This window comes from Triturus cristatus, chromosome 1_1 (genome assembly GCF_964204655.1).
Source record: "Triturus cristatus chromosome 1_1, aTriCri1.1, whole genome shotgun sequence".
In the NCBI taxonomy this organism is placed as follows: domain Eukaryota; kingdom Metazoa; phylum Chordata; class Amphibia; order Caudata; family Salamandridae; genus Triturus; species Triturus cristatus.
In genome coordinates, this window is record NC_140579.1 from 888556110 (window position 1) to 888571766 (window position 15657).

The 15657-nt window shown below is 44.8% G+C and overlaps 1 protein-coding gene across 1 annotated transcript in view; it reads left to right on the top strand.

The window, feature by feature from the left end:
* Positions 1-13828, top strand: part of PSMB5 (proteasome 20S subunit beta 5) — a 47183-nt gene extending 33355 nt beyond the window's left edge. Inside the window, exon 3 of the mRNA XM_085599738.1 lies at positions 13525-13828. Within this exon, the coding sequence (XP_085455864.1) occupies positions 13525-13808 (284 nt within the window). The 3' untranslated portion in view covers positions 13809-13828. The remainder of the gene's footprint in view (positions 1-13524) is intronic.
* The last annotated feature ends 1829 nt before the right edge of the window (positions 13829-15657 follow it).

The window sequence follows — 15657 nt, forward strand, 5'->3', positions numbered from 1 at the left end:
GAGTCGCACATCCAGGTACGAACCGTACAAAGCCTGAAAAGAAGCAGAATTGACTAAGAGAAGCCTATTTTTGTATTTTAAGCCTTTTTACAAGAACATTGAACTTTAAAAAAATACTGTGGTCATTGTATTCGTTATTCTGGTCTTGTGCTAAGCCTTGTATAAAGAAAACTATTTTTGATATAACCTTGACTGGTGTCCATTTGTGGTGTGTCATTGCATTACTGTATGTGTTCACAAATGCTTAACCTATGACGCCCTGAGAATAGTCTTGACTGCTTGCGCCACACTACCTAAAGGGTGAGCAGGGGTTATTTGAAAGGGTGATCCCCTTATCCTGACTTAGAAATGAGAGTCCCTGCTTGTCGCAAGTGCATACCTGTGCCAACTAGAGATTCCCAATTCTAACTGTCAGGATATATACAATTAAGGCGGTGTGGGGAAAGGTATGCCCTGTGTAGAATCCTGTACAGTATGAGTTCGAATTTGGCGTTACTTGACACTTTATGGGGGAATTCCAGAAGAGGACCATTCCTTTTCAGTCGGGTCTCTACCGAGATCCCTCGTCCATTTTTCGCATAGGGGCGTGCTGGAAGCACTTGTGTGAGCCCTGGCGCCCTTGTACAGCCACCTGATTAGATGACTTCCTTCTCCCATCAGGTGTACGGCATATATTAGTCTATGGGTAGGGGGTTCGTTCCCATCCGGGGACCAGCACTTTTTAATGTATCGGGTGATGGTAGCGTGTAGTATGAACAGTGAATGGGGAACTCCCTGATTATGAAGGAAGTTCTCATGGTTTGCTAGAATACCGTTTATAAACGCTCCTATAGTTGATACCTTTTCTTGTATCCATTGGGAAATACTGCATCTAGTGATTAGTCCTGTTGCATGGGGATCCCAAGTAAAGGAGTATTGGGTGCATATGGGGATTCCACCTGGGGTATTGCAATGCCTCTCTTCCAATAAAGGAGAGATATTCGAAGCAAATGAGGGATGCCGGGGGCACCCTGCCCCCCAGTAGCAATAGTGTATGGAGCGTGCCCAGGCTGTGTTTGCGGCGTATAATAGATTTCATATAAGTTGCGTCCAGCAAGCCAATATGACAGCCATTGCAGCTGGCTAGCCAGGCAGTATGCGCGAAAGTCGGGGGGGCCCCCAGTTCCCCCTGGCCTCAGTTGCATCTTGGCCAGGCTCACCCTTTTGCGCCCTTTCTCCCAGATGAGATCCGAGAGGAGGGAATCTAATATCTGAAAAATAATTGCAGGGATCAGGACCGGCAGATTCTCGAAGAAATATAATAATCGTGGGAGAACCACCATCTTAAAGATGGCTATTCTACCCATCAGCGAAAGGCTTAATTATGTCCAAAAAGAGACCTGGGCACATAACGACCTGATCGTTTTCATCAAATTACTTTCTATAAGGTCCTGTGGGGTCCTGTAAATCTGTATAGCCAGATATTTGAAAGTTTGTGGGGCGATTGACCGGGTGAGTTGTCCAGATTTGATGGACTCCAGGCCCTCCCCATGATACATACAGAATGCATGTGATTTTTCTTTTCATTAATGGCCAGCTCTGATATACGTTCGAATTGTTGGAATAGGCTCTAGGTCTTCTGTCAAGTTGTGTATATATAATATGAGGTCATCCGCATACTCTGATACTACATGTACTGTGTCACCCAGTCGGATCCCTTTGTTTTCTGCTTCCTTCCAGAATTTAATGGCAAGGGGTTCTAAAGCTAAAACGAAAAACATTGGCGACAGGGGACAGCCCTGTCACGTGCCTCTTGCCACTGGATATGTGGGAACCATTATGGACTCTGTCCGTGCAGGCTGTATATAATAGCTTGATCTATTCCATATAACCTGTTGGAATGCCAAATTTGTTCATGGCTGCTGCCATGTATTCCCAGTTTAAGGTATCAAAAGCCTGTCGTAGATCTAGGGAGATACAACCAGTCTCACGGGAAATCTTGGAGGCAGCTTCCTTGACCTAATGCAGGCGCCTGATGTTCATAGAGGTGTTACGGCCTGGGACAAAACCGCATTGGTCAGCATGAATTAATTTTGGGAGATAAGGAAGAAGACGGTGGGCCAACATTTTGCTAAGTTTTTTGTATTCAGCGGGTAAGAGGGAGAGCAGGTGGTAATCCGACATCTCGCAGATCTCTGCTTGGTTTGGGGGGGTGGGGGGGAGGAGGGATGGGAGGAGAGGAGAGGAGGAAACTAGTGCTTGCATAGTGGTTAATGGGAGAGAATGGTCCTTGTGAGCTGATTGATACAAACTTTTGAGGTGTGGTGTTAATTTATCCGCAACGGTAGAATAAAATTCTGCCTGCAGCCCGTCCAGGCCCGAGGTTTTATTATGTGGGAGTTTGCGAATAGCCTCTTTAATTTCGCCCCATGGGTTCCAATTCCTCTTGAGCAGCATCAGTTATTTTAGGGTAGGTCAAACCATCTAAGAATGTCTCTATGGGCTCTGCTATTGAACATTGGGGACACAGTAACGTCTTATAATAATTATTGAAGGCTAGGTTGATTTTTTTTTTTTTGAGTGTGTACTATGGTTTCGTCCGGTGGTGCCACCTCATGTATAGGGACATGGGAGGGGGGGGGGGGGGGGGGGGGAGGGGGGTTCTCATAATAATCGTGCTAACAGGGATCCCGATTTATCTATCGGTCGGAGTTGTTTAAGAAGTTCAGCGTGCCGTATTTGCCATTGTAGTTTCTCTTGTTTGGAGGGGTCATTACTTGCTTCTTGCTCGATTGTATTTAGAGAGGCCTTTTAGTGTTTTTAGGTTCTTATGTACCTCCTGGCGGGCTTCCACCGTCGCTCCTATAGCTGTGCCCCGGATCACTGTCTTAAATGCATCCCATTGTATGAGGCAGGAAGAGGCAGAGTTAGCATTTTCATTGAAATTGTTTTTTGTAATGATCGACCCTATTGTGTCACGGAAGACCGCGTCTTCTAGCATCTGCAGCCATAGTCTCCATGTAGACATGGATGGGTATTTGTAATCAATCTAAAGTGATCTAGAGTGGTTTGTGATCCGAAAGGATTTTTCCTAGATTTCTAGTCTGGGAAATTTGGGGTGTGATGGGCAGGGAGCAGAATATTCTATCTAATCTAGTATGTAGTTGGTGGGGAATAAAAGGAATATTAATGATTGGCAGGGTTTTTGAGGCGCCATACATCTTTTAGCGCCCAGGACCGCAAAAACTCTGCTTGTTTAATTGAGGCAGCTCCCCGAAGGGGGGGGTCGGACTGATCCAGATGGATATCTAGGATGGAGTTGTAGTCTTCCCCAAGCACCCATGGAATCTCTACCCAGTCTGCCAACACGGTGTTCAAGTTAGTGAGAAATTTGTCTTGCTCGTTCTTGCTCGTAATTTGGGGCCTATATGCTGCGAACTATATGTATGTCATATAGTGTACCATATATTAGCACATATCTCCCCTGAGTGTCTGCGCTGCTCAATGATCACAAATGGGACTCCGTGTCTAATCCATATAAGTGCCCCTCTCGTGAATACAGAAAAAGATGTGGTAAATACTTGGCCTCTTTATTTTTTGCAGGGTTTGACTGCTTCGGAGTCAGTGAAATGGGTTTCTTGGATTAGGGCGATCTGTGGTTTTAGTCTATTTAATTGTGCATGGACCTTATGGCGTTTGTGCATTGATTCCATCCCTCTAACATTCTAGGTTATTGCCTTATATTTACCCAATGTAGCCACGTATACGTTTGTTTAGTTGTACGGTAGCCTAGAGTCATGTAACAAGCGATATGTATGGGCCGATCGGTTCCGGCGGGTACTCTGTCCTGTTGTCCGTTTTGGGTCTTGGCGTATCCTCTGGTCGAGACTTTCCAGTGTGTGAGAGGGGAGGGTGATTTCCAGCCAGTCATTTGCTGCTTCCGAGCTATCCAAGAAATGTGTATTTTGGTCATAGATCATTTTCAAGCCGGCTGTAAACGGTGAAGCATACTTAAGACTTAAGGCTTGGAGTTTCTTTTTTAAGGGCTGATAGGAGGCTCTTTGTCTTTGAACCAGTACAGTGTAATCTAGATACAAGGAGATCCGATGATTTTCATATTGATGGGGTGTTTTCTCTCTGGCTTGGAGCAGGATATCTCTGTCCTTATAATTTAAAATACGGGCTATCATTGGTCTCGGCATCACACGCCGCCGTCTGTCTACACGTTGGGATCCGGTGTACTCTCTCTCCGCACAAAATAAATTCGAAAGGCCGCCGGGGCTATCTGGTCTCGAAGCCATTGCTCCATAAATCAGGTCACGTTAGGGCCTTCTGTGCGTTCCGGCAGACCTATAACACGGACGTTGTTATGTTAAACTTTATTTGTAGAGCGCACGTACACCAGGTTGGTTTCTTGGCGCTACTCTGACGGTGTTGGACTGAGATGTTACTAGTATGCCTGTCTAAATAACCATGTTTTTAGGAGTTTGCGAAAGGTCATGAGGTCTGTGCAAGATCTGATCTAAAGAGGTAAGGGGGGGTCCCAGTATTTGGGGCTAGAGTGGCGAACCTTGTCCCACCAACGCGTTTTAGTCTAAAGGGAGGTGTATGATCAGGTGATGCATATAAGAAGATCGTAGGGTGTGGGTCGGAGTGTACCTGTTGATCAAACTGTTGATGAATTTTGGGTTTTTGCTATTCAGGGATTTAAAGATAATGCATCCTACCTTGAAGGCGCATCTCTGGGTTATTGGAAGCCGGTGTAACTTCTTCAAAAGAGGGGTAATATGTTGGCGCCTGTTCTCTTGAAAAATCAGTCTGGCCGCCTGGTTTGAAGACGGTGGGTGAGATAGGCCGGGATGCCAAAGTATAGTGAGTTGGCAAATCGATGTGGGATATCACCAGAGCAAGTACTGCCTGTATTTTTGCTTCCTGTGTCAGGAACCTGATGATTTTCTTTATTTTCCTTAGTTGAAAACAGCATGTTGAGATCACGGATCCAATTTGAGTTTTCATGGTTAAGTCATTGTTGATTATGACTCCCAAGGTTTTGGCAGATGTGGAAGGGATGGGAGGCTGTCCCAGATCTTTAGGCCAGAAGTGGGAGCTCCAGGGGTTCAGTGAGCCTCCCGTAAGGATCACTTCCGCTTTGTCCGGATTTAACTTTAGGTGGTTGCTGTTCATCCAATTGCGGATGAACAACATTGCCGTCTGGAATTCGTGAACTGTGGTAGGGGAGTCATTGATAGGGAATACTAGTTGGAAGTCATCTGCGTTGTTGAAGGTTTGGACTTTCCTTTCTTTCAGGGCGTGGATCAGAGGGAGGAGGTATAAATTGAATAGGTGAGGGGAGAGTGAGGAGCCTTGGGAAACACCGAAAGTGATTTTAATTTTGGGGGTTGCGAAATTTCCTAGGCGAACCACCTGATATCGGTTTGTTAGAAAGGAGCTAATCCATTCAAGGGCCGATCCTTGGATTCCTGCATCCTTGACGCGGTTGACCAGGATGTTATGGTCGACCGTGTCAAAAGCAGCACCAAGGCTTGATGTGAGTCCAGATAATCGGACTGCTCCAAAAAGACAGATGGGCTTTTGGCTACATGGGCTTCGAGTAGTTTAGCCAGGTAAGGAAGCAGTGAGATAGGTCGGTAATTGGCTAGATTTCCGGGATCAGCTCCTGGCTATTTCAGGAGGGGGATAACAGACTCCTCTTTAAAGGCGTCCGGTACGTAACCCTGGGATAGCGACTTGTTTAGGAGGGCCATGGCTGGGTCCGGGCAGACAGTAAAGGCTTCCCTTAAGACCCAAGGGGGGCAGCAGTCCTTGGGAGAGCCAGATTTTACTTTGGTCAATAGGTCTGTGAAAACTTCTTGACTTATCTCTGAGATCTATTCTAGCCTGTGTGGGTTTTTCGATTTAATTGGACAAGTAAGCCATGGGCACATGGGGATGCTTGCTTTTAATAGTTTTGATTTTGTCAATGAAGAAGTTGTTCAGGGAGTCGCATGGGGATTGCGAAGGTGTAGTTTTTAATGTCACTCTATCAGGGTTGGATAATTTGCTAATTATTGAGAAGATATCCTTTGATCGGTTGTGGAGGTGATGATTTTAAAAGAGAAATATTCGGCCTTTGTGGCCAGTATCGTTTTTTTGTAAGTTCTGAGGGCTGCTAGATAGGTGCTTTTGTCATCAGGTGAGTATTTACTTCTCTACTTCCTTTCCGCTTGACGTAGAGCAAGTTTTAATTCCTTTAAGTCAGCGTAAAACCATTTCTGGGCTTTGTGGCGATGTGCTCATTGTATTTTCCTAAGTGGGGCATGTTTATTGCTGGCTGTCAAAAGCCAGTCCGACAGGTTTTTCTCACTCTGATCGATAGAGGATTGGCTAATGGGGATGTTGGCCAGTGTTTCTAGAAATTGACATTTAGCAATGGTGTTACAGCTCCTAAAGGATCCAGGGTCAGGTAGAGAAATTTTAGGTTTGGTAAGATTGTTTATGGAAAATTTGAGGTGGTGGTCGGACCAGATACAGGGAGTCATAGGTTGCTACGTCGTGCCCTGCCTTCTGCGTCTTCCACCCTCTCAAGGAGACTTGCGAACTGTCATTGCATTTGAGATCTGTGTCCTGCGTGTTCTTTGGGCTGTGGCAGTAACTCCGTTAAGGTCTGTTTGTTGTTTTTTACTGTGGCGGATAGTTTCTCATGGTCCGCTTCGAGAAGAGTGAGTCCAGTGGTAAGAGTTCCTATTTGTTGTTTTATAGATTTCTGCGAGTCACTTATTTCCTGCAGGATTAGATCTAATTTGTCTGGGGTGGGAGCCATATAAGTCGGCGGTATACAGCTTAGCGGGGGTGCTCAGGAGGCTGTATCTGATTCCTCCTGTGCCGGCGAGTTTGCAGATGACATTTCCAGCGTTTTGCTTTTTGTGCGCCCCATGATGCAGTGTTCGGGGAGTGTCAACTGATCTATTACTGCCAACAAGGTGGTGCCGCTTAGCTGTTCTTATGCCGGCTGCTCTCGCACATTTCAAGGAGAGGCCCAGACTACCACCAGCGGTGCGAAGGAACAATTCCTGTTGGTTTCAGCTTGTCTCCTGTGCTTTTTGCATGTGATGCAGTTCAGTGCGTGCAGCCGTATTAAGAGTGTGCGCTGGGGGCTCAAGTCCACAAGCCGCTCATGCGGCGAAGTGGTTCAGTGGCTAAGGCACAGCTGAAGGGGCCACGGGTCACAGGAACCAAGCTCCGGTAGTGTAGCGCTTGAACCTGCGGTTATTTTGGCCTTTCCCCGCATGGTCTTGGTGCATCTGGGGTCCCCCCATTTACAGGCTCGATCCCGAGCAGAGCAATGTTCAAAATGATCAGTGCGGACCTAGCTGTCTTCCAGCAGCGCTAAAAAAAAGTGCAGGCTCGGAGTCAGAAAAGGCCCAGGGCCTCTCTTCGCAGTGCAGAAAATGAGGGATTTAGACTCTATCTTCCTTGCGTTTCTGTGCGCAGCTTTCCACCGTGCCGCTCAAATCTCATCGGGGATATACCGGCAGGCTTCAGGCTGCCACCAGTGCCTCGCGCAGCCCAGCTCGTAAACCACCTCGCTGCAGAGCGCTTCAGTGAATAAGGCATAGCAGGGGCCACGGGTTATAGGAGCCATGCCCCGGTAATGTAGCGTCTGATCCCGCAGCTAGTTATGCCTTTCCGGTACGGTCATTGCGCACTAGGGGGCTCCCCACTCACAGGCTTCCGGGCAGGGCAATGTTCAAGATGGACCGTGCGGGACCAGCTGCCTTCCAGCAGCGCTAGAAGAGTGCAGGCTCGGAGTCGGAAAAGGCCCAGGGTCTCCCTCTGTTGCGCAGAAAATGGGGGATTGTGACTCACCAATTCTTCCGTGCGTTTCTGTGCGCAGCTTCACACAGTCTTATTTGGTATACCGGCGGGCCTCAGGCTGCCAACAGATCTTCGCACTGCTCAATACGAGAATCGCCGTGCTCCCATCAAATCGGGGGCATTTATTAAGTGAACAAATCACCCAGAAGTCTCATGGCCCTAGCTGACAATTCAAATAGAATCCGCTAAGAAAAGAAAGTCGGTTGGTTACCCAACAGCCATGTTTTTAGTTCCCTACGAAAACAATTGTGGTCAGTGATGGCGCGTAGGTGTAAAGGCAGTTTGTTCCAAAGAGTGGGTGCAAGAGAAGAGAAGGATCTTCCTCTGTTTCTGATAGTACAGGTTCTGATGGCAGTAAGGAGAAACGTATTGCTGGATCTCAAGGTCCTACAAGGCTGGTACCAACTGAGCTGGTTTGCCCAATAGTTCGGGCCTCTGCACTACATGTTCTTGTACTTTAGGCAGAGGATCTTAAAACGAGTTTGCTTCCTGACAGGAAGCCAATGAAGAAGTCTCAGGTTGGGAGCAGAAGGAGAACCAGACGGGAGGTTCAGGACTAGCCTGGCTGCGGTGTTCTGCAGGACCTGAAGTCTAGATAAAAGGTCTTCATTTATTGAAGACAATAAGGCATTTCCGTAGTCCATACGGCTGATGATCAGTCCCTGGACTAGTGGTTTCCTGGCTTCCATCAGAATACATTTGAAAACCTTGCGCAAAGTGCCAAAACAGGAACCTGTTGTGTAATTCACCTGATTTTTTTCATTGATAACTGATTGTCAATTCGAACTGACTGCCTGGGCGTTGGACAAGGTCCGAGATTTGGGGGCCACCAATCGCTGGACCAGTGCTCATGAGCCCTGCCGAAGAGTAGTATCTCAGTTTTACCCCCATTTAATTGTAGATCTACATTCATCCACCTGTTGATTTGGGTCATGCAATCTTTAAAACGTGACTTAGTGTCTGTTGGCAATGGGCCAAGGGTGATCAGGATCGGAGTGTCATCGGCGTATGACATTACGTTAAAGCCATAAGATCTAATCACCCTGGCCAGTGGAGTCGCGTAAAGATTGTCGGGCTCAAAATGGAGCCCTGCGGCTCTCCCATCCTAACTGGTCTACTGCAAGAAATACATACGCCTTCGGTGATCTTTCAGTCACGCCACCCGGTCAACATCGGCTTTACTCTGCCTGTGCAGCGGAACAGACGGTAAGGGGGTGCAGGACTTCTGCTGGCCCAGTCGCTGTCACAGCCGCCGACAGTGCCCACTGCACAGCCCCACCAAGGGTATCCACACCTCCCTCAGGGGCTCATCCGCAGCGCGGCTCGATGGGCATCAGAGCAGATCCACACAGGAGTCGAGGGCCGCGACGCGCCCCGCCACTCGCGCCGGCTTCAGGGTTAGTGCGCCGTATGGCGCCAACTCCTCGGCCAGGACTGCACCGTTAACCGCACCTCATCAAGGTTCACGCCTCTAGTTTTTGCACTACCTTTATGGCTGTACAAGAGTAGGGGGAAAGATTAAGACCGGATGGTCCCCAGTTCCAGCGATATTGATAGGATTGTTGAGTCCCGTATCGGAGTTCTGATAAGTTGCGGCCGCAATGTTTGGCAATTAGCTGTTGTAAGGAACTCCTTATGTGGTTCCATTAAAGGCTGATCTCAACTTTCTTCGTTTCTGAAATCCTTGATGGGAATGTCTGAATTTTAAACCAATTGTGCAAAGGTTTTCTTCGTTGTTAGAACAATTGCTCACTTTATTAAAGCGACATTTATGAAAGGGACTAGGAGATGGCATTTGATGAGATAAAATAGCTCTCATGCATGCCCCAGTTTTTAGTCCATTTGTTCCTGGGAAGGAAGTGGTGATCACTGTGGATGCTATTAAGATCTGTTAGTATGGTATGAAAATCATTCTTTGCACTGACCATAAGCTGTTGGAACTCTACGAGGGGAACGGATAGGTTGGTGAGATAGAGTTCCTAATTATTGGAACACCCACAGGAACCAAGTACAGCAACAAATCTCACTGAACTGAAGACTACCACTCACTCATGGAACTACCACTACCAGACATTAAATCTCAGCTGAAACAAAGGACAGCATAAACTATACACGGTTAGTGCTGAACACTCACTGAATAAAATATGACAATTTTCCACAACAAATGTGTTCAGACAATCTCAGCCAAAATCACATAGAATTCTTTATTAGGCTTAGGCATTCAGCTAACCTCTGGTACATCCTGCACATACTTTCACCTTCATGCTTGCCTTAACTCCCCTGAACAGGAAAACATGACTGGTGCAAAAAAAATAAGGAAGCAGATTGGCTATATTTGCTAGGTTGAGACATTACAAAGATAAGACTTTACACTTGGAGTACTCCCACTAGTTTTGTCAGACCACCAAGCGATACTCTTTGACTATACGTTACCCCTGTCCTGTCTGACTACAATTAAACCAGTATTCAAGGTTTCTAGTAGGCCGTGGCATAAAATAGACCCAGAGGTTTTAACGACTGATCTATTGCAGAGCCCATCAGACATTGGCATGGACTCTTACTCCTGCCAAGAATTATACCGTAGGGCTCAAATCTACATTTGCAAAGTAGCTCCCACTATCTGTTAACAAGCACGGAGGGGCACTTCGGCTCCATGGTTTTCAGAAGCATTGAGACTCCAAAAATAAACACCACAACAAATCTGAAAAACAAAGATATAAAGTGGCTCTTGCACATTATAAAAAATGGTTATCAATGAAAAAAGCCTTTACTATACACAATTAATTGAAAAAGCTGGTAATTCCAGTAAAGAATTATTCTAAGTTTTAACACAATTGACTGCGGTTACAAAAAATAATTCCATCACTCGCAGTCCAGATTTCTGCGACACACTTGCTCAGACTTTTAGAAATAAGGTTGATCTAATCTTTGACCAATTCGACAAATTATTGACATGGATACTAGGGACCAGGAAGTAATCCATGGCTGTTCCTTAACAAAATATACTACTATATCTCCTACCCAAGTAGGATCTTTTCTTTTAGCTGCCAAATCTGGTCTCCTGACGATCCATGTCCCCCCTAAGATCCTAAAGCTCTCAAATCAGCCAATCCCCTCATCTTTCATTAGTATTAATTTCCTGTAATTTGGAAACAAGCTAATACTCTCCCACTTATTAAAAGAACCCTCTCTTGACTCCAGTGATCCGGCAAATTATTGTCCCATTTCAAGACTCATTTGCCAGCTAAAATGGTGGCAAAAATAATCAATGCTGAGCTATCGAATTGTTATATTTTTGATAATCAACTTTTGGACCCCAGTCAGTTTGGGTTTAGAGCGAATCACAGTACAGAGACATCACTGATAAAAACCACCGAAGAGATAAGAATAACATTGGATGGTGGAGGGTCAGCAGCTCCCATCCTGCTTGACCTATCTGCAGCTTTCAATACGGTGGACCATGGATTACTGGTCAACGGTTTGAATGCCATAGGGGTTAAAAGTAAAGCTCTCACTCTACTGACCTCCTTTCTATCAGAGAGCTCTCAAATTCTGTATCTTGGTCAGTTTAAATCCTCACCTTTTATTCTGCCATGTGGAGTCCCTCCGGGCTCTGCATTGAGCCCAACACTCTTTAATATCTACGTTTCAGAACTTGCCCCTCTAATGAAAAGTTTTAATTTAAATCTGACACCCTATGCCGATGACACCCAATTGGTCGTATCAGCTGTAGATAACAATATTAACTATTCTCTAAGATTACACGATTGCGTGATTGGCCTAAGCAACTGAATGAGTAGACACTGCTTAAACCTGAACTCTAGTAAAACAGGTTATTCTGTTTGGAAATTGCTTTCCGGTATGGTCTCCGGCTTGTTGGCCGGACAGTCTGGGCTCTCCTCCCACCCCGGTGACTAAAGCTAAAAATCTTGTATTTATCGTGGATGATAAGCTCATATATGATGCACAGGTGTCAAGTTGTATCCTTTTTCTTTTTTTGCATTCAACCTTGCGGAACATTTTTCCTTTCATTCCCAGAGATACCAGAAATATTGTTGTTTCCGCACTGATTTTATCTAAACTGGACTATTGTAATGGCTTGTATATGAATCTCCAGATTAAACTACTTGATAAGCTCCAGGCGGTGCAGAATGCAGCGGCCAGACTGACTTTGGGCATTCCCAAATACCAGTCGATTTCTGCAGGCCTTTGGGAGCTGCACTGGCTCCTGGTGCAACAATGGATGAAATTCAAGGCACTCTGTGTGGCCCATAAAGCCTTTCACAGAGAAGGACCAAAATTAATGTGAAAGGTTTTCAACTGGCATTCACCAAGTAAACTTTTACGGTCAACTAAATGCAAAATTGATAACCACATAAGAATCTGGAAATTGAAATGGTGAGGAAGGAGTTTCATTAACAGCACAGCTAAGCTATGGAACTCCATCCCATTGTATCTTGGGTCCATACCCCCCCTTCTCGCTTTCAGAAGGGAACTGAAGACTTGGCTGTTTAGAAATCAGTAACGCTCTAGCTTAGTAGCTCATGATCTGCTAGCGCCAAGACACCTACCGGTAGACGCGCGTTCTAGAAGTATCTTCAACATAGCATTTTAAGGTTGCTGGATATTTGGTATCTAATGTAGTGTGGTTATAGGGTATTGTCAGACCAATAGTGAACAGGATTAAAGCAAGTAGTGCAGTAGGTTAAGAAAATGTGTCAGAGAAAGTTGTTTTGTCACCAAATTTGCAAAAGGTTTTGAAGGTGGAGTCCAACTAGTCTATTGAAGCGGAGGGAAGTTTTTGTCTAGGTATGATAAACTAACTGGCCCAGTACAATTGAGGGACAGGTTGATAAGTTCTATGTATGGCATTGAGGCATGACTATGAAAAAGAAACTGCTGAGTGAAAGATAATAAATTCCTGCAATGGATCAGGATGCTGAGAGAATGGTAAAGGGATATGTGATTTATCAGTCTGGCATAATGTTCAGTCCTAGCATGCAGGTGATTGTGGTGGGTGTGCCAGACATTGTGTGGGGAAAGTCAGAGTATACATTTGTGGACCACTTCATGTTTTACCGGGTGCAGTTAAGTTTGATTTAGTCTTGGCGTATCACACATTAAAGTGGTTAGATTTGTGATTTGTATGGAAATCCAAAACTAAGTGTGATTTAATTTTTTAAGCGGTTTTCACGCAGCACGGGTGTCCAAATGAATATTTCTCTGACAACTGGGTGCAATTTACATACAGTGATCTAAAAATGTTTTTGTTAAGTTTGGGAATACTATGCAAGAGGTGCAATTGGTAACTCCCTCAAAACAATGGCACTGCGGAAAGGGCAAATAGACACAAATGTGTAAAGTGAACTGTTCAATCAGGTAAAATGTGTTGCTTGCCATAAGATCAATTTTGTGATCTTCTAATTCTGCATTCTACCACTTTAGGGGCTTCATTAAGGTTATTTGTTGAGACTATTGCTAAATTTGGGTACATTATGGTTGGCTGTCTGGAGATGCATGAGTTGTAAGCTCCTGATTGTTCGTCAGGGTTTCCATTCTGGTTTGACCATTTAGTTGTATTCATTCTGCCTCCTCTTGTAAAATTCCAGGATGTTGCTTATGCTTGGATACCAGTTTTTTCTCTTGATCTAATATTTCTTCTCTCTACAGGTCTTTACTACGTGGACAGTGAGGGAAACCGGATCTCTGGTTCTGTTTTCTCCGTGGGCTCTGGTTCCATGTATGCCTATGGTGTGATGGACCGCGGCTACAAGTATGACATGTCAGCTAAGGATGCCTGTGAGCTGGCCCGTCGCTCTATCTACCAGGCCACCTTTCGTGATGCCTACTCTGGCGGCATAGTCCGCCTTTACCACGTGCGTGAGGACGGCTGGGTACGTGTGTCTCAGGATGACGTGGCAGACCTCCACCAGAAGTACAAGGCCAGCGAGTGAGGCACCCAATAAGGGCTTTTCAGTGTTCTATAGCAGCAGCAATACAGTGGGAATCTGGATGCCACAGACCGACTGGACTGGAATATCACTTGGTTAATATGTGGGTGTTGGCTGCTGACGTCCGTAGTTTGTGGGAGGCTGCGTGTTATTCTGCTGGTCTTCTTTCTAAATATTGAAAATTCATTTGTTGCTCATTATTTTGCCACAATGTTAATTTGTATTAAACTGTTGGCTCTTGTGGCCCAAAGTCTGTTTATAAGAGTGGAATTTTCTTCACTTCTAAAACACAATTTTTAATGTTATTTATCCAATGATAAACATTACAATTTAGAATAAAAGGACATGAAGACATCTAAAAGTAGGCAAATACAATTCAATGGCTTGTGTGATTTCTGCAGCATGATATTACAGTAAATTGAAAGTGATATCAGACATGTTGCATCATCGCTAGGAACACTGGCATAATTCAATAACTCAGTAAAAGGGAGAGATAATGGTAAGTATCCAGTTCCAAAATAACACTTAATCAACAGTCTCATTGAAGGAAGCTCATTGTACCTGGTAGGGCGCCCAGATATTTCGAGACCAAGATTTTAGGCGGTATTAATAGGCAAAAGTTATCAGAAGCAACATTTCATAAGTAAAGTCGTGCAACCAATTGCCAAGGGCAGGGAGTGATCCCTACACGATCTCATTGCTATGCTTATCTTGGCCAGTGAAAGTGCTAATGCTGTTAAATTCCTGACTGATACAGGTACGTCTTTAACATAACCCAGCAAAGCAATTAGTGGGTCAGGTGCTATATTCATCAAAAACTGCACCCCATAAGCTTATGTTCCAGGACATTTTCAAGAAATATCACTAAAGTCTGCTACTTCTTCATGACTTCTAGGACACCCTGGGTCTTCTCTTATGCTCTACCAATGTAGCCTGGCCGGGGTATAATAAACCTCTAAATATACTTAAGTTGTATGAGTCTGTTTGCAGTTTAAAAAATATAATTTTTACTTTGCTTTTTATTTTTTTCACTTCTCTAATAATATACCACTTTCAACTGTACATTCGTTAACTAAATATTTTGAATAGCTGAGCAGCAAAATAACCACTGATCATCAGAGTAATCCTGCGGAGTATCTAGATGCGATTCCCAGCAGGGTTTCATGGCTGTTGAAAGTCCTGTACTTCTGGCCAATGCCTATAATGGTGGAACAGTTTATTTGAAACTGGCATTTTGTATCCGATATGTCAGCAATAGGAAAAGAGTCTGGTTCGCCAAGGAAGCTGCCAATAGTATCCTTAAGGGCACTACATATCCAGTAATAAAGGAATATAGCGCTATGATTAGAGTATTATTCTGGGATCTGGTCCAATGTGAATTTTTCTTTCACAAAATAAGTCTGCCATACTTGATATTTGTAATCTTTCTAACTGGTCACAAACCCTTCTCTCAAGACACATGGGAAGCCAGAAACTCCAACTCACTTGCATTGCAAGAGTGTACAACGATCCTCCTTGTTCACGTTTAAGCTGCCACCTTCATGAATGCACAGTGTGCCGTTCAGAACTTTAGAGCCACATTTTCTGGTGGGAGAGCTACAAAGCGCAGTCACAAAGCAGGGGCGGGGTAGTGTATTTTTCCAGCTAGAGATTTGGCAATTAAGAAGGACTGTGTACCCCAAAATAGCAAATTGACTGTGCTATGTTATAATAAAGCTAAAAATCCGTGGCAGCCAAGCCACCTGTCTCATAAAGAAATATTAATTTTGGCCCAGCAACTAGTGGCTGTCTACCCATCTATGCAAGTTTAGTCATCAGGTGATGTAATGTGCAGAAAAAAGTACAAGGCAAG